This window comes from Corvus hawaiiensis, chromosome 12, assembly GCF_020740725.1.
Source record: "Corvus hawaiiensis isolate bCorHaw1 chromosome 12, bCorHaw1.pri.cur, whole genome shotgun sequence".
Classification (NCBI taxonomy): Eukaryota; Metazoa; Chordata; class Aves; order Passeriformes; family Corvidae; genus Corvus; species Corvus hawaiiensis.
In genome coordinates, this window is record NC_063224.1 from 1,735,781 (window position 1) to 1,756,411 (window position 20,631).

Here is a 20,631-nt window from a genome sequence, read left to right on the forward strand (position 1 = left end):
GGGAGGAACACTTTTACCAGCAGTGCAATCTCAGATTTTAAACTTCTTGGAGTGCTCATCTTAAGCTTGGGAAAAAAACCCAACCCAAAGCATAAAGCAGCATTTCCATGTTCACAGAACCATGGAATGGTTTGGGTTGGAATGGATCTTAAAGCTCATCTCATTCCACCCCCTGCCATGGGCAGGGACACCTTCCACTAGCCCAGGTTGCTCCAACCTGGCCTTGAACAGTTCCAGGGATCCAGGGGCAGCCACAGCTTCTCTGGGCACCCTGTGCCAGGGCCTCACCATCCTCTTGGGGAGGAATTTCTTCTCACAATCCAATCTAAACCTCCTCCCTGTCAGTTTGAACCCATCTCCCCTTGTCCTGTTAGAAGTCCCTCTCTCTCTCTTTCTTGTCAGCTCCCTTCAAGTACTGGAAGGGAATTTTTTGAATTCCTGAAAAATAGGCCAAATCCACATGTGACAATCCCACTGGAGCCCAAACGCTGCAGCCTCTTCTCTCCAAAGGCTCACAGAGAAACCCTTGTCCCTGAGAGCATCAGGGTTTAAATCCTTGTTAAATTCTCATCCTCCTCATCTGCATCCCCCAGTAATGCTGGGAACTCCTCTGCGTTTTCAGCCTTGAACTCCTCTGCTGTTTAGAGACCAGGTGAAACCTTCCTGCTTTCAGCAGAATAGAAAGGGATTTGTTCCCTATTCCTGGCTATTTGCTGTTTGGGTTCTCTCATCCCTTGATGCTGCAGCTCCTGGTTTGTTTCTTCCTCCAGCTCCTGCGGGAGCCCCTACGCCGACGGAGCGACCGGCATCGACCTGGGATCGCCGTCCTCAGCTGTGCCTTTGGCAAAGCTCGGTGCTGCTTGCACAACCTCTGTGGAGGAGTTTTGCAGGCTCTGTGGAGCAGTTTTCCAAGCTCATTAGTGAGCAGGGCCGCGTGGGCCCTGGAGGCGGCAGGAATGTTAACGGGCAGCTGTGGCGTGAGCCGGCCCCCAGCGCCGCCCGGAGAGGCCGGACCTGCCAAAAGCTGGGATCCAGCAATTAGGGAAAGCCCGGAGTCTATAAATAGACCCACAGGTGAGTGCTGTGGCCCTGCTGTGCATCCTGCTTTCCCAGGAAGCGCGGAGCAATCCCCGCTGTGTGACACGTTAAACCAACTCGGGAGCCGCTCAGTGCCAGGATGCCAAACCTGCTCCTCTGGAGCCTGGCACGGAGCCAGGCGGAGAAAAGGTGACACGGCTCGAGCCACTGCACTGCCATGAGGAAGGTGGGAGCTGGTCACCAAGTGACGTGGGACACAGCCCAGAGCCAGGCCACAGCACGAGCGTGACGGGGACTCCTGGGGAAACGCCAGGTGACGGATGAGGGACGTGCTCTCCGAGGGAGAAGCTGGAATTACGCCTTCACGTGTTAAAAAGCTTTTTCAAAACCTGCTCCTGCAGGCTTGTTTTCCCCACAGACACCCAGACACCCACAGTGCTGTGGGAAAGGGTCATGTTGACAGGGATGTCAACCATGGGAAGTCCTATGGCAGGGGGTGGAATGGGATGGGATGGGCTTTAGGGTCCCTTCCAACGTGGGCAACCTGTGCCAGGGCCTCCCCACCCTCACAGGGAGGAATTCCTTCCCAATATCCCATCTAACCCTGCATTCCCTTGAGCTTAAGGCCATTCCCTCTTGTCCTGTCACTCCATTCCCTTTGAAAACTCCCCTCCACAGCACACTTAAAACAAAAACAGCAAAGAGGTGCATCAGAAAGTATTTTTGAATGACCAAGACTCGTCTCAAGGAGTTTTGGAGACACAAGAGGCATCCCCAGCTGCCTTGTGCCAGAGGGAAGCAGGGAATGTGCATCCCCTGAATGCTGTCAAATCCCATCTCCGGGCTCTCACATGGTTTCATGGAATGAGATGGATCCAAGACTGGTGAGCACGGCCACCGCTCCTACCCAGCACCCTTTGGGCAGCACTGGCAGCCCAAACTCTCCCTACAGAGCCCTGCCCCAGGACTCCAGAAGTGCCAAGGGAAGGAGCAGGCAGCAGGCTCAGCCTTGGGTCACGGTGACCATCAGTGACTCATGACCTCGAGCTGCCAAGCAGGTGACATCACTTTCATTGACATCATCTCCATCACACGGGTCTGGACAAGATCTGTCCCATCACCAAGCCAAGGAGAGCACAAACCACCAGGCAATGTGGTAATTAAAGTGCACAAATCGTGGCTATTAAGTGAAGATTGTAATTAAACGGAACAGGTAATTATGGTATTCCTATAACTGCTCTGGAGCTGCTGCTGCTCCTCCAGACCGTTCTGAAACTGTCACTTCCTCTTGGGAAAGAGGATCAAAAATCAGCTTTCCTTTCGGTAATGCAGATCAAACTAAGCCCTGCTGCCACCTGAAGCTACCTGATTCCACGTGGAGCCTCATTCCTGGCATTCTGAGCCCTGCTCTTCATTAATCCCACTCTTCCTCATGCCTATCGTGTCTCACACCTTCCTCCAGTGCAGAGGAACAAAGACACCAGGAAAAGCTCCAATAAATCTTGGGAAATAGCTTCCCTGCACCTCTCCTTGCCCCACACGTGCCTGTGTGTCCCCATGGTCCTCCACACGCTGTGGGAGTCTCCATCTGCCACTCTTCCCAAGCAACAGTTCAGCAGTTTTCCTGGAGATCACAGAATCATGGAATGGGTTGGGTTGGGTAGGACATTAAAGTTCATCTCATTCCACCCCCCTGCCATGGGCAAGGACCTTCCACTAGACCAGCTTGCTCCAAGATGTCCCTCAACAAAAAACGTGACACTTTTCCATGATTCTGAACCAAACGAGGCCGGGACATTACAACTTCCATTCCACTGGGATATTTATCCAGAGCTTCACAAAGACAGAGGAGGCTAGGAGGGCAGGGTACGTAAATCATTGACAGAGGAACAAAACAGGGATCACGTCCCTGGACTTTCAGTCTGGTCTGGGTTCCATTTTCTCTTTCACACAGGTCACGACCGGGATTTTCACAAACAACAGGCGGTCAGAGGCAACAGACCTGACCCCACGCTGCACTTCCACTGAGCAGAGACTCATTCCCAGGACAATTCCTTTGCCTTTTCCTTTTGGAGTATCTTCAGATACTTTTGCTAGCCACAAACTCCCCAAGCAGCCCTGGCTCTTGTGACAGAGATTTGTCAAGGCCTCAAAGGGAGTCACCAGAGCGCTCCCAGGAACCAACCTGCAGGAGCCCCTCATCCTCCCAAAACCTCTCCAGCCTGAAGGGAAGAGGGCTGAGCCGAACACCCCCACGCCAAAACACACTCCTGCTTTGAGGGTCGCGTTACGCACACTCATTGTCACCGATGTTTTAGCTCCACTTAGCGGCCACAAGGCTCATCAACTACTACTTTACTCAGCAGTTACACACACCAGCATCTTCACTCCCGCCAGCTGCAACAACGCCGAATCCGAATCCCAGCAAACACTTACCTCGGGAGCAGCGGGGACCGGGGCTTTGGCTTGTCCTTGTCCTTGTCGCGCTCCCTGTCCCTGTCCCGGTCCCGCTCCCTGTCCCGGTCCCTGTGCTGCCTGTCCTTCTCATCCCTCTTCACTCGTTCCCGCTCCCGTTCCCACTCTTCTTTCCGCCGCTGCCGCTCCTTGTCGCGCTCCCGTTCCCGCTCCCGTTCGCGCTCCCGCTGGCGCCGCTCCCGTTCCCGCTCTCGTTCCCGCTCCCGTTCCCGCTCCCGTTGTCTGTTCTCTCTTTCCCTTTCCCGTTCTCGCTCTCTTTCCTTGAAAAAAGAACAGAGAAACCATCGTGATGCTGTGGGAACGGCTCCCAGCGAAGCGGGTGGCAAGCGTGGGACTGCCAGGAATTACATCTGCCCTCCCTCATCAAAGGATTGAGATCAATAACCTGCAAATCAATAACCTGCAAATAAATCTAGAGATCAATAATCTAGAGATCAATAATCTAGAGATCAATAACCTAGAGATCAATACTCTGCATCCTGCTGAGCAGAACCTGGATGCAAACACAGCATCGTAGCCCACACAACTGTTGTTTTCAAAGGCAATGCTCAGATTAATTTGGTTTATTAAGCTTATTAAAGAAATGTATTGATGTTTACAAGTCGCTCCTCTCATTGCTAATCGTTTCTATAACCAGCTAATTAACTTTGCAAACGAGCACCAGGAAAATCATTGGTCATGTGGGGCTCAGGCTCCTGTCTGGGCACTGCTTCTGCAGAAAACAAGGATTTGGAGCAAAGGAAAAGCGATTTTTGAAAGGATTTGATGGAAAGCACTGAAAAGCTCCCTGCTGAGCAGGGCTGGTTGGTTTGGTCACTGCTCCCGAGGCACAAAGTTTGCATGAGGGGAAAAGGAAGAGCAGAGAAAAGGTTCAGAGCCTTGTTTTCATCCAGATCCATCTCACCACCCAGCTCCTGGGATTTTAGCAGCCGGCTGCTGCTTCGCTGTGCCTCAATCCCAACGTGCAGCTCCACCAGCACTGGACAGTCAGGGTGGAGCCTCTGCTGGTACACAGAGCACACCTGCCCAAATCTACTCCTCTCCTTCCCAAGAATTAACAAGGAAACCTTTCCAGGTTGTTCTCTGGAAACTCCCTCCCTCTCCAAGATGTCCAAGAATGGCAGCAGATGTGGCTGCAAGCGCTGCTCAACTGCTACACTGAGGAGCAGCCAAGGGGCATGAGGAGGAACCACCTTCCCATCTCAGACATGGAATTGCTGAGGTTGGAAAAGGCCTTTAGATCATCAACTGCAACCCCTCAGCTCAGCAGCACCACCGTGGTCACCACTGACCACGTCACCAAGTGCCACACCTGCAGGTTTTTTGAGCACTTCCAGGGATGGGGACTCCACCACTGCCCTGCGGTTAGGCAGTTCCAATGCTTTACAGCCTTTCCATGAAATAATTTCCCTAATATCCAATCTAAACCTCCCCTGGCCCAGCCTGAGGCCGTTCCCTCTCCTCCTGTCCCTGTTCCCTGCGAGCAGAGCCCGACCCCCCCCCGGCTGCCCCCTCCTGTCAGGGACTTGTGCAGAGCCACAAGGTCCCCCCTGAGCCTCCTTTGCTCCAGCCTGAGCCCCTTTCCAGCTCCCTCAGCCGCTCCTCATGCTCCAGACCCTTCCCCAGCTCCCTTCCCTGGACACGCTCCAGCCCCTCAGTGTCTGTCTTGGAGGGGCCCAAATCTGACCAGAACTCCAGGTGTGGCCTCAGCAGTGCCCAGCACAGGGCACAATCCCTGTCCTGGGGCTGTGGCCACACCAGGGCTGGTACCAGCCAGGTGCCAGTGGCCTTCTCAGCCACTGTCAAGCAGCCCTCCAGGTCCTTTTCCATCAGGCAGCTTCCCAACCTCATTCCCAAGCCTGGAGCGCTGCTTTTGCCCTCACGATGCTGGAACAGATCCTCCTCCCATCCCTTCACCTCTGGTGTGCTCTGTGCTGTCATTAAGCCAAGATTAACTATTTGAAAAGTCCTGTTTCAAGCACTGCACTGGAACTGTGCCAAGGCCCAGAAGAACCTGGAAGAAAGTTGGGAAGGAAAAGCGGGGAAGGGGGAATTTCCTTACTTACTCTGTAGTTACGGTAGGGATCGGGGTCTGTGTACTGAACCCTGAAATTCTCATACTGCCCACCACGCCAGAACCGCTCTATTTCATAGTCATAATAGGGATCTGCATAGGGATCAAGCCTACAACGAAAAACAGGGAATGTTAGAGAGGGAAATGGCACCTGGGCACCACAAAATCTACGTGTTCTAGGTCAGCTCAGTCACCGTGATACAAAAACCACGGGCAATGCAGCAGGGCTGTACAGAGAGGTTGCTCTTCTACACAGCCCAGCCAAAGAGTCTTTTTTAAGGCTTATCTCTTAGTCTCTCTTATATCTCTTATTCTCTTTTGAGGCTTATCAGAGAAAAGCACAGACCTTTCTTGATAAACACCAGAAAGAGAGGCACCAAAAACTCACCCTGGTGCAAAGCCAGGAACTGCTCCTGAGAGCCCCTTCCAAGGCCTGCAAAGGCAGCAGGATGTGTTTCACCTCATGGGTTGAGAGCTGGGATTTCTGTCCACGCACCCACAGCTCATCCCAAGCACCTTCAGGAGAGGAAGGGATGGAGATCTCCCAATTCCCAGCCCCTGGAGTGCTGATGGGTGCATCCCAGTGCCACCAGGACAGGACAGGAGCTGGTGCTGAGCTTTCCACTGGGAGAAGTGGAGCTTCAGGGGCAGGTCAGCAACACCCTGCCTCTTCACCTGGAGTGTCCATGGAATGGAGGCACCACTTCTCCAGCTGGTATCCTGCAGTGGGAAGCAGGTGCTGGCCCACCCACGGACTGGTGAGCACGTGGCACACACACAGCTGCAAAACTAAGGATTTTTGGGGAGGAAAAGGACTGAAACCCCACCCTCCTTAAATCGGTTTTCCTCCATTTCCTGATTTCTATTTACATTGTTTGATGATTTTAATTCCCCAACTCAACAACATCCAACCAGCTGGAGGGCAAATATCAGATCCACTGTGAAGATGGGGAGGTGGGTACAGGGAATAAGAAACTTCCAGGGCCACAGAGGAGTTGGTGGCAGAGCTAAGACTATAAAGCAAGTGCTCCCAAATTCCAGATTATCCATAGTGAGACTCTGATTAAAAAAAAAAAAAAAAAAAAGAAATAAAGAGCCATTTTTTGCATTTTAAAAGTGCCAAATAACCTAAACCAGGCTAAGGTATAGGTGCTGCCCCATGAGTCAAGTGGTACCTGTACTTCTTTCTGTGCTTTTAAAGAATTTAAGGTTTTTATTTTGGACTGAAGCAATAAGCCAAGGGGAAGAGAACCAGGGACCTTGATTAGGGATGCTTCAAACAGCACCAAAGTCCTGATGCCAACCCAAACCCAGCCTGGATTCAGTGACATCAGGTGTTCAAAGAGACAGAAAAAACCATCTCAAGCCACACCAGAAAGGAAATTCTGCTTTTCCATACAGCCTCAAGCCCAAATTTCCCCTTCCTGTAATATTGGCAGGGGTTTTTTATTTCAAAAAGGAGCACTGCTGTGTGTTTAGATAATTCAGTGCTTAAATCATTAGGAAATCATTGGTATCACCCCAAAAGTAATCCAATATATCCACTGAGCCAACTGCTGGGGGGACACTGGTCGGTCTGTGGCCTCGGAAGTTTGAGGAAGTGCAATGGAAAAAAAAGGAAAAGGAATATTTTTATACAGTTGCAACAGTACTGGAATCAAAGACCTGCTTACCCATAGTTAATGTTTTCTTTGATGTCCACCTCCCTATAGTTATTCAAAAAAAGAAAAAGGGATTCATGAACTACTGAGACAACTCCATAGGTCACAAGACAGTGCTGAAAGCATTTTCCACATCCCAGCTGCACTTCCAGGGCTCACTTGGCTGCAAGGTGTCCAACTGGGCAATAAATTGTGTGTGGGGCAGGAAAATCAGCATTTTCTAGAGTTTACAGCAGCAGATTCATAACTTTTCCCTTCACACACAATGAAGATATTTTAATGGCACAGTCTGCTCACACATCCGTGAATTTTCAGGAATTTCACTTGTTGGATGACTTCTGTTTAACATGGGCAATGTGCAACACATTTTTTTCTGGACTGTATGAAAACCAGGCCTGTTCTTAACAATTCTTACATCAGACAGGCCCAAAACGCTGCTGGTGGATTTTATAGACAGTCATAAAATAAAGGTAATGTATGAACAGTCCCCAGAACATTGGGGATAAACCCCAGGTGCCTCTCAGAGGAACACAAGGCCAAGATCCAGAGCTAATTAAACTCTGGAAAACATTAATATTGTAGAAAATGCTTTTCTTTCAGGCTGCAGAACCGAGGACAGGGGTTTTTTAAATTAGGGAAAGGAATTGCACTCCAGAGCAATCAAAGGATATTGAACAAAAGCTTCATCTGCTCCTTTCCAGAGGTTTTTTGTAATTCATCCACTCTAAACAGAACTAAGCCTTGCAAACCCTCTGGGAGTGGAAACAGTTCCATAATCTGTCCATGTAGGAAGAACAGAGGATGCACAAGCACGGAGACACAAATCCACCTGCATCCCTGCAGAACACAAGCCTCTTCCCCAAAAATTCTCTTCCCATTCCTTCTCTTGCCTTGAGAACTACCAAACAATTCCCCAGAGCTGGGTTTGAGGTCTCCAACGCTTCAAATTTTACCTTAAAACCCCAATCACCCGAACACTTAAATTCAGGGTGCTTGTTGTGGCCAGGTACCAGCTTTGCTTCTGCCCACTGCCCAGTTTATAACTGGGACCAGTTAAGGTGTTTGCTGAAACCAGTTGCTGCAGCAGCGCAAAGGAACCCCCGGCGGGGGCTGAGCACGCTCCAACTTTGCAGCCTCAGCTTGAATGGCTTTAAATTCCCACGGTTGGGGTAGGGAAAAAAAGAGGGAAAAAAAGCTGGAAGAATGCACTGGTGTGAGGGAGGCAATGCACAGCTGGAGAGGGCCCGTGAGGGGAGCAGAATTCCAAGGTTTGCTGGAGGCAGGAAGGGTTAAAGGAGGTGGGGTTGAACTGGAGCGAGCGGAGGCGGCTCAAGTTTTTAACTTCCCGCTTAATGGAAGCTGTTGCCATGTTTGGAGGTGATGTTCTCTCAGTCTGGAGGGGCAGGTGAACCCCAGCCAGCCTCACTGCACTGCATTCCCACCCAGGAATCCCTGGAGCAAACCCAAGAGTGCCTCTTACGCTGGGTCCCGGACGTCTCTGGTGATGCGGTAATTCCAGTCGCGGAAAAACTCGTTCTCCTTGTCGAACTCCCGCTCGTCCTCGCCAATGGTCACAGTGAATCTTTTCTCCTCAAAGTCAGGCTCCTGCTCTTTCCTCATAGTTGCCTTTTTCAATACCTGTCAGAACACAAAAACAGCGTGAGGAGAGAACGTTCCCGGCGTGGGGAGAAATTGCAATGTTAAAAATCCTGCTCTCGGGAGAATGCCAGCAGCTCAAGCACCTCAGAAGGAGCAGGATGCTGGACTTTCCCTGATTAATTCCCTATTCTAGCAGCTCAGAACAGCAGGGAACAGAAGCTTCCCCCCTGAAGTGATTGCATGAACTGGAGAAACTGGTTCTGAAGTGAGGGAAATTGGATCAGCTTAAAGCTTTGCTTTGTGGAGGGCTGGACTTGAGGGCCACAAATTCCCACTATTTCTAAAATATAAAACCCCCCAGAGCTGGATTTGAGCTCCTCTTGGCTGTCTAACAACTGTGATGTACAACAAAACATAATTAATAGGTTAAAAGGCAAAAGGGGAAGGGAGAGAGCAAGGCCCACATGCTCCAAAAGGAGCTTTTCCAGTGGATTTTGGAGCCAGCCTGCAGCTCCCTGAGGAAGGAATTTACCTCCTTAGCGTGCCGGAGTCCCCTCTCCCAGGCACTTTCTGTTGGAGGGTCTGGAGGAGGTGGAGGTAAGATTTCATCAACCACTGGCCCTCCCTGTTGGAAAGGTGAGAAGGAGAAGACACTTGAGTTAGTTTTAAACAGCAAAGCCATGCTTTGTAAAGCTACCTCAGAGAATCTCCAGAGATGCCTCAGCACGATGGAAGCCGGGAAACCATGGAAAATTACCCCCCTCTGCTGGCAACTCCAAGAGCACCATCTAAAAATCACACAGCCAGTTGTGGATTGAATTTTGCTGAGGCATTAGCTCGAAACAAAAAAAAAAGGAGAAAGATCACAGAATGGTGGAACGGTTTGGGTTGGAAGGAACGTTGAAGCTCATCTTGTTCCACTGGAAGGGACACTTTCCACTAGACCAGGTTCTTCAAGTCCTGTCCAACCCCACTTGGAACACTTCCAGGGATGGGGAGGGTGCTGCAGAAGCCAGAAATGCACAGAAGAGATTCCATACCCAGGGGTTGGCTGGCATCAGCGGGTGAGGGCCGATGGGAGGGGCACCGTTGGGGGAGAAGGGCTCGGGTTTGGAGATCAAGGAGTAATTTCCTTTGTCGTTCACTCCAGGGTGGATAAAGCGACAGTTCATGCCCCAGGTGCAGTGTCCTGTGGGAACACACAGCTGTTAGATCCCTGTTTCCCACCAGCAAGCAGCACTTCAGCCCCACAGCCACGAGAAACCCCATCAAGCATTGAAAATCCATCAAGGATTTTGTTGTTTGAGGTGTTTGACTTTTCTCCTCTCCAGCCTGGCTGGGATTTAGCTGTTTCACACACATGGAGAGACACTCGTCACCCTCCACCTGCCAGAGGGGACAAACACATCCAGGCACAGATGGATCAATGGACCAGAACCTTATTCCAGTGGGGAGAAGGGAGGGATGGACACACAGTGTTAATTAAAGGCAGAATAAGCCTGTGAGCTCCTCATTAGTTAATGACAAACATTTCCAATTAGGAGCTTTGCCTTTCACAGGAAACCTGAGAGCATAGCAAGCACCATGGTGCATCCCAAATAACCAGTGGTGAGGCGGGGAGCACGATCATGGAATGGTTTGGGCTAGAAGGGCCTTAAAGCTCATCCAGTTCCAACCCTGACACCTTCCACCATCCCAGGGTGCTCCAAACCCCATCCAACCCGGCCTTGGGCACTTCCAGGGATCCAGGAGCAGCCACAGTTGCTCTGTTTCATTCCAAAAACCCCTGCAAGTTTCCCTCTATCTGCCTCCTCCAGGCTCACCACGCTGAGGGCAAAGCCCTTTTTGTGTAGTGGCTCCATGAAAATTCAGCTTTGGCCACCAAGAAACAGGAAGGTGACGCTGAGGACGCCTGGGGCAGAGTTTATCATGTAACAGCAGCTTAATGGGGAAAAAAAAAATCCCCAAGCAAGGCCAATTGCAGCACCTTTGGCTCCTCCCACGCCCCAGAGTGTGGTTACCTTTCATGAAGAAGCGGCAGGTGGGCCGTGGCCTCACTTTCCTGTCGTTGGGGTCTTTAACTTCCCCTTCCTCCAAGTCATCATCCTGGAACAGACAGACAGAGCTGACATTTCACATGGGGCATTCCCTGCAGGACCTGACACTTCCCAATCTGCTCCAAGTCAGTCACTGAGAACCACGCTGGGGCAAAACCATGGGAGACCAACAAGGGCAGGTCACAAGGAACACCCCAGGGCACCTCCACAAGGTGCTGCTACCAACAGGGAGATGGGAGACTCCAGGTGGCTGTGAAAGCACCTTCCACTGTCCCAGGCTGCTCCAAGCCCCGTCCAGCCTGGCCTTGGACACTTTCAGGGATCCAGGGGCCTCCCCATCCTCACAGGGAGGAATTTCTTCCCAATATCCCACATAATCCTGCCAGTTCCACCTCGTTCTATCACTCCATACCCTCGTCCAAAGTTCCTCTCCAGGGACAATCTCACAAATGAACTTTTCAGGGTAAGTCCAGCATATCTTCTCCAGCAACTCCTTCCCTTCTACTCCTCAGCTCCACACAGGAGCTGGGAACCAGCTCCAACAAAACTCTGCATCCTCCCCAGGGACTGCAGCCCCAGGAATAAATTCTGGGAGCTGGAGGCTGCTCCAAGATTAAGAAAGAACAGCCAGGAAACACCTCCAGAAGAAAAGTTATTGGAACTTTCAAGCACCAGCGTTTGCTTTTGTTTTCCAGGAAAAAAAACCCCAACCTTCCCTGGCTTGGTTAGGCTGCACCTGGAAAGCCAAAAGGACCTGAAAGGAGCTGGGGATGCAGAAGGCAAAGGTACAAACGACCAGGGAGTTGTCACAGGAATGTGGCCAGGAAACCAGGATTGTATCCTAAAAACCATCCTGGTTTTCCCTCTCTCTGCCTCCATTTCCCTATTTCCAGCACATGAAACACGTGAAGAGGGAGCATCTGGATGGGCCTCCCCTCTGCCTGGCAGCAGTGGTTTTCTGGGTGGAAAAGATGAGGAAAATTCTCTCCTTTGATCCATTTAGCAGCTGGAAAGAAGGAAAAAGCCATCACTGGGCTGTAGACAAACAAAGGAGCAACAGAGAGGAGGGTTAAGAGCCTCTCCTGCTGCATTCCTGAGCCAGACAGGGAGAGCTCCCCTCAACAGCAAGGGATTTAAAAGCCTACACTTACATTCCAATTAAAATTTGCATTAATATTCCCCTCCTGAAAGCAGAAGAAAATGCAGAGATTGAAGTTTTCCCCAAAGCTGGGGCTGGCTTTCAGTGCTGCCTGAATGGAAGAACCAGCTCCACTCTGCTGCTTTCAAAAGAACTGTGTGAAGTCTGGAACAAAGGGGGAAGTATTTATTTCTGTGAGGTCTCCTTGGAATCAGGCAGCTGGGAATGCTGTTATGAGTTAATGTATGAAAACCAGAGTACAGATTCATCTCCTGCTTTGTAAGGAGAGCTCCCAAGAATGCCTCAGGCTCCAAAGGAGAGCATTCATATTTTAATCAAGGAGCAGGCACGGAGTCGGGGCTCCAGGAATTTTTTTGCGCCCCATAACGTGCTGGAATTCCTTCTCACTGATTCAGGAATACACAAAACCTTTGGAAAACACGTGTTGAACACAATCACCTGCCAGGATGGGCACGAGGAAGAAAAACGGCGTCATTTTTTAAAGCAATTAAACTTGTCAATGAACTATGAAGAGTAAAAACCACACAAAATACGATTCTTTAATAAAAAGCGAGGAGGGTCTGTCCAGGGAGGCTCCAGCAGCTTCCCAGGGTCCTGTGGCCAGGTCAGATCCACAGAAACGGGGCCTGGAAGGACACAGCACCTCCCCTCCTCAGCTGAGGAGCCCCACCAGTGACCCCACCTACACTCCAGTGCTTCCCTGCACATTCCCAGGATATTCCCAGGATATTCCCAGCACGCAGCCCAGCTGGGCAGGTGGGACTGTGGAACGGGGAGCCAGCCCAGGTGCTCTGCACCAGCAATTTCTCTTGGCAGTGCTTTACACTCCCACTGCTGAGATGCAATTCCAGACCAGGAGCCCACGGGAGGGCTTTTCCTGGAATTACTTTGCCCTGTTTTCTCCATGAAAAAGGAGGGAAATTGCCATCAAGCTGCACGAAACAGCTGCTGCTCTGCAGAGCTCCCTGCTGCACACAAACAGTGACAAAGATGATATTTTCCCTAATCCCCACTGCAACTAAAGCCCACTTTTGATTTTTCTGAGTATCTTGGCTGTGAAACTCTGCACATCCCTGACCCCACCTTCAAACCATGCCTTGGGCATTTTCCAGAAATCCCAGCGCCTTCTGTTCCCCTTCCACGCATCCAGATGCTGCTGGAGCCCCACAAACAGCTGAGGATCAGGGTTCCCCACCTGCTGAGCACCACAACCACCCTCCAGCACCAGCCCCTCAATCTGAGCAGCTCCTGGACACCCAATCCATGGGATTTGCTGTCAGCATCACTCCCAAGTCCTCCGGGAGCAGTGGAGCACTGGAGCCTTCCCATATTGAGAGGGAACAAAGCTCATTTGGGATGGCTCTGGGACAAAGCTTTGGTTCAGCGTGTGGCACCAGGGGCCCCAAGCCCTGAGATCAGGGCCTGCCCCATGCTGCGGCCTTACCTCCAGGGAAAAGGGTGTTCCTTGCACACTGGGGACACGGATATTCCCATCAGGAGGAGGAGGAGGAGGAGGAAGGAACTGCAATGGGAGAGGCAAGCAGCTCTGAACCCCCACAGGGCTCTGCCCACCTCCTACTTACATCGATTTCTCCATCGTCGATTTCTCCATCATCCTCTTCTTTCTTCTTCTCCTTGAGGGGATCCTGCCCGTCCTTCTCATCATCACTTTTGCTGCTGGATTTCTTCTCATCTTCAGGGGCATCATCTCCTTTCTCCTCTTCCTCGTCATCCTCCCCAGCAGCTTTCTCCCCATCCTCCTCTGCAGCAGCAGCACTGGGTTCCTCGGGAACCTCCTCATCATAGTCCAGCTCGTGCTCATCCAGCTCCCTGGTGACAGAGGACACTTCCAGGTCATTTGTCCTGTCTTCCTCCTCTCCCTTGCGGGGCTGGGGGCTCTTCAGCTCCACGCTCTGCTCGTTGGTGTCGGATTCCTGGGACTTGGCCTCGCTCAGCCGATCCTCCTCATCCGAGTGGTTCTCCTCTTCCCCCCGGCTCAGGGCCCTGACTGCATCCTCCTCCTCGCCCAGGAGGCTCCCCTGGCCACCCTCTCCATCGAGTTCCCGGTCTGAGCCGCTCTCCTTCAGGACCTCCTCATCGGAAAGCTGCTGGTCCTCTTCCTCAGGAGAGCAGGGGTTTCGCTCCGGGCTGTCGGAAACGTCCATCAGTACCAGAGAGTCTGCAGGGAGAGAAGAGCTCTGGTTATGGCAGCAAACTGGGAAATCAGGGAATGCTCACCCTGAAGGACTTGTTCTCCTGTGCAAAGGCCTCCTAAAGAAAGGCTGTTTGAATTCCTGGGAAGCCAAGGCTGGATGGGGCCCTGAGGAACCCAATCCAATGCGTGGCATCGGTGCCCATGGCAGAGGTTCGGAATGAGAGGAGCTTTAAGGTCCCCTCCAACCCAATCCATCTGGGATTCCACGAGCTCAGGAATATGGCTCCTCAGAGATCCTTCAAGAGGGAAACACAGAGTCTGAACTGCACAAAGAACAGGTTTCAGTATTGTCCCAGACTGGCGTGTGCCACCCTTCACAGGCAATGGCAGAGCTTGAGGTGGAATTTCACAGAATCCCAGAATGGTTGGGGTTAAAAATCATCCCCTGCCATGGCAGGGACACCTTCCACTGTCCCAGGCTGCTCCAAGCCCTGCCCAACCTGGCCTGGGACACTGCTAGGGATCCAGGGGCAGTCACAGCTGCTCTGGGCACCCTGTGCCAGGGCCTGCCCACCCTCCCAGCCAGGAATTCCTTCCCAACATCCCATCTAACCCTGCATTCCTTCAGCCTAAGGCCATTCCCCCTTGTCCTGTCACTCCAGGCCCTTGTCCAATCCCTTCTCCATCTTTCCTGTAGCTCCTTCAGGCCCTGCAAGGCCACACCGAGGTCACCCCAAAGCTTCTCCTCTCCAGGCTGAACAATCCCAGCTCTCCCAGCCTGTCCTGCCAGCAGAGCTGCTCCATCCCTCTGCTCATCCTGGTGCCTCCTCTGGACTCTCCACAGCTCCAGGTCCTTCTGGGGCTGGGGCAGCTCTGCAGGTGGGGTCTCACCCGAGAGGGGCAGAACCCTCAGTAAAGACCCCAAATTCCTTCAAAGCAGCAGATCCAGCTGCCTGCACTGAGACTTTTCTAGAAGATGTCTAAATATGTGCTTGGGAGATGTTAAAAATCCCAAGTCTGCCGAGAATAAATCCAATAAATACAACAGAAAAGGGCAGGGTGCAAAGCAGGGAAAGAAACCTAAGCCATACATTTATTTATTTTACTCCAGAAACAAAAACCCCATAAATTACAGACCTGCCTGACTGGAACTGGCTGAGCTGGCCCTTCCTAGGCAGGTGGCTGCTTCACATCCACGCAAAAGCTCTAAAAACCCTAAAGAAGAGCTGTGGAATTACAACTCATCTTCATTTTAATGGGTCCCATGTTTTATTCCAGCTGCTCCCTGCAGGTTCATTTAGTGCTGCCACAAAAACATAAACAGTCAGAGTTTCACCTGTTATTTTTAAAATCCTTGGAGCAGAAATGCTACAAATGTCAGACTCTGGTTGCTGCTTTAACCACACCCAGTGATCCATCAGGAAATCAGAGTTTATTAAACTTTTATGAAGCTGCTCCTTCACCTTTTCCTGACACTTTTCCCTGTTTCTCCCACTGGTTTTGCACAGGGAAGGTGATTTCCCATCAAAGAGCCACCACAGACACACCAAAGCCTCCCCCAACCAAAGCAAACTGAGCCTCCCCAGCACCTGAACCCCCAAAATCTTTTGGTAACGAACAAGATTTGCTGCAAACTCTGAAGATCAAAGTCCCCCTTCAGAAAATGCTGCTGCTTATACTGTGGGAGGTCTGCAGAGGAGTTAAAACCAGAAAATAAATTCAAACCACTCCCAGAAGCACCTTAAGCTGTGTTTGAGGACTGACTGTGCTCTCCCCAAGGCCTCAGAGCCCTGCTGATATCAGCTAATTGATAAACATGAGATGATCTCAACATCAGCAGGGTCCAGAGCAGCAGAAAATCCACATTTCGAGCTCCCTCCCAGCTCCTCCTGCTCCTCTGCACGTCTGAAGTTGGTTCCTGCTCACCAGCAAAGTTCTGATTCCCCTGACAAAGTCAAACCCAAAATGAAAAGGCAGAAGTTGCCTCCTGGTGACAACGGCTGCGATCCCAGGATGGATCTGAAGCAAATTATCTCCTTATTGAGCACATCAAGCCTGGTGCTGAGCTCATAAATTCCTGCACCAATTGTTATTGGCTTTGAGAGCCAGCTCAGAGCGGGGATTTTAATTGCCCAAGTGCCTGAGAAGTGACTTTGTGTGAACACAGAGGTCAGCCCAGAGAGGCCATCACAAATAGAAAAGCTGCCAGGGGCACGTGGACTCAGGAAATTTGTTTCTTGATTCCTTGCAAATAAGCAGCACCAAAAAAAAGAAAAAAAGGTATTTAAGTGAAGCAAATGGCTTTTTGTGTTTGACACAGAGACCTTTAGAGGGATGGGAGGAAACAAATATGTTCTGATGGGGAAGAATATAAAACACTGACCTCCACAGCAGCTATTAAAGCTCTTATAAAAATCCAGAGCATCCAGCAGTTGTAATAATTTCCTATTAATTTCCATCAGCAGAAATGATAAGAAATGCAATAAATGATGCCCCAAGTGAGAAGAGCTCACAGAATCCAGGCAGAGAGGGGTTTTTGGGGTGTATTTGCTTGGATTCAGGGATTGGGCTGTTGCTCCGAGATTCCCCAAAACCAACAAAGGCAGATTTTGGCAGCAATCTTACCGTGTGTGGAAATGCCCCAAAACAAAGCCCAGATGGCCAAAGGTAAAATCAGCAGCAGGAAAAGAAACCTGGGAGGTGGAAATTAAAAGGAAAACTGCCTAATGATAAAACAGGACAGCAAGTTTAATTCCAGTTGTAAGTGTTGTCTTAAACAAATCTGAAAATCAATTTATTCCAAATCTGTCGAATTCTGCAAGGGTTTGGTTTTTTTTTTTTTTTTTTAGATGGTTTTTAATCTGCAAATCACAATTTATCCCAAACCTCTGGAATTGTGAGAGGTTTTTCTGAGGAGGCTTTTTAAATCTGCAAATCACAATTTATCCCAAATCCTGAAAGGTTTTGGATCTTTTTGAGGTGTTTTTTTAGGGGTTGTTTTGGGGTTTTATACATTTGGGGCTTTTAAAAATTGCCTTCTGCTGCCCTTTAGTGAAACATAAAGGCAAATATCACAAAAACCTGAGAAAAGTGACTACATGGAAGTATTTAAAATCAAGCAACAGCGACCTAAGTGGCAGAGCAGAAACCCCCAGGTTTCATCCCTCCCTCACCTTAAACTTGGCCTTTTTTTGTGCCTTAAAACTAAGCCAGTTTCTTCCTGATTCACAACCAGTTATAAAAGCAAAAAATTAACTCCTAAGCCCCAGATAAGCTTGTTTGACTTGCAGCTCAGGCAAGAAGCAGGGATGTATTAATGCTTCTCACTGAGCAGCCTTTTATCTTTGAAAAAAATCTTGAAAATTCAGGCAAAGCTGCCTTTGGTCCCAGCTGCACAACTATTTCTGTTCCAAAACTGCCTCTGTTTGCTCAAAGTGTGTCAAATGTTCCTTTCCTGCATGGCGGAGGCAGCCTGGAGCAGCACAGGGCACTGGGAATTCCATGCAGGCTCACAAACCTCTGCTGGTTCCAGGCTAAACGAGCTGGGACAGCCCTTCCACGGGGAGGTTTAGGAGTAAATGCACTAAATAAGGGGCATTTTCAGGCAAAAAACGAAGTGTCTTTTCCCCTGGTTTTGGAATGACTTGGGCACGCCTCAGTGAGCTGAAAGCCTCTTCAAAGCAGGTCACACGCTGTTGGGGAAGGAGCTGAGGATGTGGCAGCAGAATTGCTCCCTGGGGGGAGCAGATGGCACTGCTGGCCCCACAGGTGGAGCCAGCCTTTCCCTCCAGTTGTTCCCTCTGGATTCTGTCCCTGCCAGGGCTGCATCCAGCAGGATCAGGCATCCCACGAACACAGAAAGTGGGGAAAACTCCTCAGCAACCCAGCTGGGGTTTAATCGTGTTTTTGAGTTAGGAAAGAAGAGCTTTCAGTTCACATCAGTGACTCGGAAGTTTCCCAGCTCTGGAATATTTCAAATTAGGGAATGAAGCATGAACTGCTCCTTAATTTATCAGTGTTCCATGGCAGAGATGCTCCTCCTACCCGGACATCCCTACCTGCACCAGATGCACCAGGAAGGAGCCAATTTATTCCCAGTGAAGCCTCCGAGCCTTGCTGGAAACACTTAAAATTACACATTTCCCCCCCTAAAAAGAGGGGGAGAAAATTGTGGAGATGCTACAGAAATTTAAATTCAGCTGCTTCACTTCCTTTATAACACATTCTTATCAAAGCTTAACAACATCCAAGATTTTTTTAACTTAAAGCACCGAGATCAAGCAGCCTTGGCACAGCCTGAAGGCAGGGAGAGAAAAGCCCTTTGCTACTTAAGCTGTTTTTAAAACTCCACTTCCACCTCGCCAGGGAATCCCAGGACACATTTTAAATAATATCCTGAACCGCACACTTTTGTCAGTTGATTTGTCCAAGGCCAGAGGAGTCAGAGCAGGAATTCTTCTTACCCAGCAGCTCCTTTTGCAAAATCAGACCCAACTTCCCCTCTTTTGTTAATTAAACAGCACCAAAAGGTGCAAAATGAAGAAGGAAGGAATTCCAGCCAGGAACTGAGTACCTATAAAAACCTGGAGCTTGGCAGAGCCTTAAAATCCTACAAATTTTCATGGATATCAAGAACCAAGCACATTCCCAACTTTTGTCCCACTCACAGCCCTGGGGGAGGTCACAGGACAGGTGGGAAGGAAAGAAGAGAGAGGAAGTTCCTTCCTTCAGGCTGAAATCTTTGGGATAAAAGGAAAAAATCCACTTCCTAAAGGGCAAACAGCTCCATGCAACGTGAAAATGTCCCTGTGAATCAGCTCCATGCAATCCAGGGGTTAAAGCAGAGCAGAAAAGTTCTGGAGCAGGGTCTAAGTGCAGCCAGGAACAATGAGGGAGCTGAGGAGAGAGAATGGGAATAGTGCTGACAGGACAGGTGAGGAGAGAAAGGCAGCACAGAAAGATTTAGGGAACAAAGAACTGCAAAAACAGAGGCCAAGCAGAAACAAAGGGCAGGAACCAACACGCGGAAAAACAGGGAAGAGCAGAGACAGCAGGAGAAGGAAATAAAATACCTCAGGATCCAGGAAAGGGGGAACAAGGAACACTGAAAGGATGAACTTGTGTGCAGCCCTGCCCTGATTGGAATTCCAGTGGTTAACAGGGTTAATTAACCAAAATCCTCATTTCTCTGCCATCCAGAGGGAGCTCCGAGGTGGAGGATGCCCTGGAAATTCAGCAGCTCTCAGGGAACCCTTTAATGCCCCAAACTCAGCTGCCTTGTGGGATCAGTTTGTTGGTGAGAGGCATTTCCAGGAGCTTGGGATGGAGAGCTCCCGTGGAGAATGTTCCCCATGGCTTTGTACTGGAAACCTGAAGGGAAAAGCAGCTGGAGTTTGTTTTCCCAGCACAGCTGATTCTCCTACTGCTCCTCCTGCAGCTGTCCCCCAGCAAATGCTGAGTGTGAGCTCTCAGGGCCTCAGGAAGAGACAACCAGCAGGGTTATACCTGAACCTGCAGGATTTGGGGATAATCCCACCCAAAAGAATGATTTTGGATCAGCAGTTTGGCAAAGAGCTGTCCTGATAAACTGGGATGCTTTTCCTGAATCCAGGTAAACCTCAGAAAGAAAGAATTCACACCCTGGAGGTGCTGTTCTTGCTACAGCTCTGAGGAGACTCACCTGAGAACTGACCCTGCAGGTGATGGACCAAAAAGCCAACTCAGAACTGACCCTGCAGGTGGTGGATCAAAAACCCAACTCAGAACTGACCCTGCAGGTGGTGGATCAAAAACCCACCTCAGAACTGACCCCGCACGTGATGGACCCCAAATCTACCTCAGAACTGACCCCACAGGTGATGGACCCCAAATCTACCTCAGAACTGACCCCGCAGGTGGTGGACCCCAAATCTACCTCAGAACTGACCCTGCAGGTGACAAACCCCAAACCCACGTCAGGACCCCCCCGCACGTGCAGCTCGTGCTGCTCTGGGGTCCCCAGCTCGTGTCCCCCTCACCTCAGAGGGTCTCCTGCCAGGCTGGGCTCCTCCTGCTGTGCCCCCCGGGCCGCGGCTGCTGTTGCTGTCCCTGTTCCCACTGCCTGGGGAGAGGGCACAGTCAGAGCCACCTGCACCCCTGCGCTCTGTCCCACCCTCCCAACGCCCCCCGATGAGACCCGGCTGTCCCCAACACCCACCCACAACTACGGCACCCGCCAAAGCCGCGGCCGCCCCTTCCCATTCATTACCCCACAGAAACGGGGGGAATTCATTGATTTCCCCACTCTCCCATCCCCAAACGCCCTCCAGGCTCCCCGCGCCCCGCCCCCCTTTTAAAGGAGCGCTGTGCCCTCCCCTCCCCTCCCCGTCCCCCATCCCGGGCCACTCCCGGGGGGTTCCCCCTCTCCCCCCCTC

At 50.7% G+C, this 20,631-nt stretch overlaps 1 protein-coding gene across 2 annotated transcripts in view; it reads right to left on the bottom strand.

Annotated features, from left to right (window-relative positions):
- ZC3H18 (zinc finger CCCH-type containing 18) overlaps positions 1 to 20,631 on the bottom strand; it is a 42,859-nt gene that overhangs the window by 22,079 nt on the left and 149 nt on the right. Inside the window, exons 2-10 of one of the 2 annotated variants that reach the window (XM_048316824.1) lie at positions 20,236 to 20,318; positions 13,647 to 14,242; positions 10,869 to 10,953; positions 9,888 to 10,036; positions 9,380 to 9,472; positions 8,729 to 8,886; positions 7,261 to 7,293; positions 5,580 to 5,697; positions 3,475 to 3,773 (exon numbers count right to left, since the gene is read on the bottom strand). In XM_048316824.1, coding sequence (XP_048172781.1) covers positions 3,475 to 3,773; positions 5,580 to 5,697; positions 7,261 to 7,293; positions 8,729 to 8,886; positions 9,380 to 9,472; positions 9,888 to 10,036; positions 10,869 to 10,953; positions 13,647 to 14,228 — 1,517 coding nt within the window. In that variant the 5' untranslated portion in view covers positions 14,229 to 14,242; positions 20,236 to 20,318. The remainder of the gene's footprint in view (positions 1 to 3,474; positions 3,774 to 5,579; positions 5,698 to 7,260; positions 7,294 to 8,728; positions 8,887 to 9,379; positions 9,473 to 9,887; positions 10,037 to 10,868; positions 10,954 to 13,646; positions 14,243 to 20,235; positions 20,319 to 20,631) is intronic. The other variant, XM_048316825.1, reaches the window with a different exon arrangement.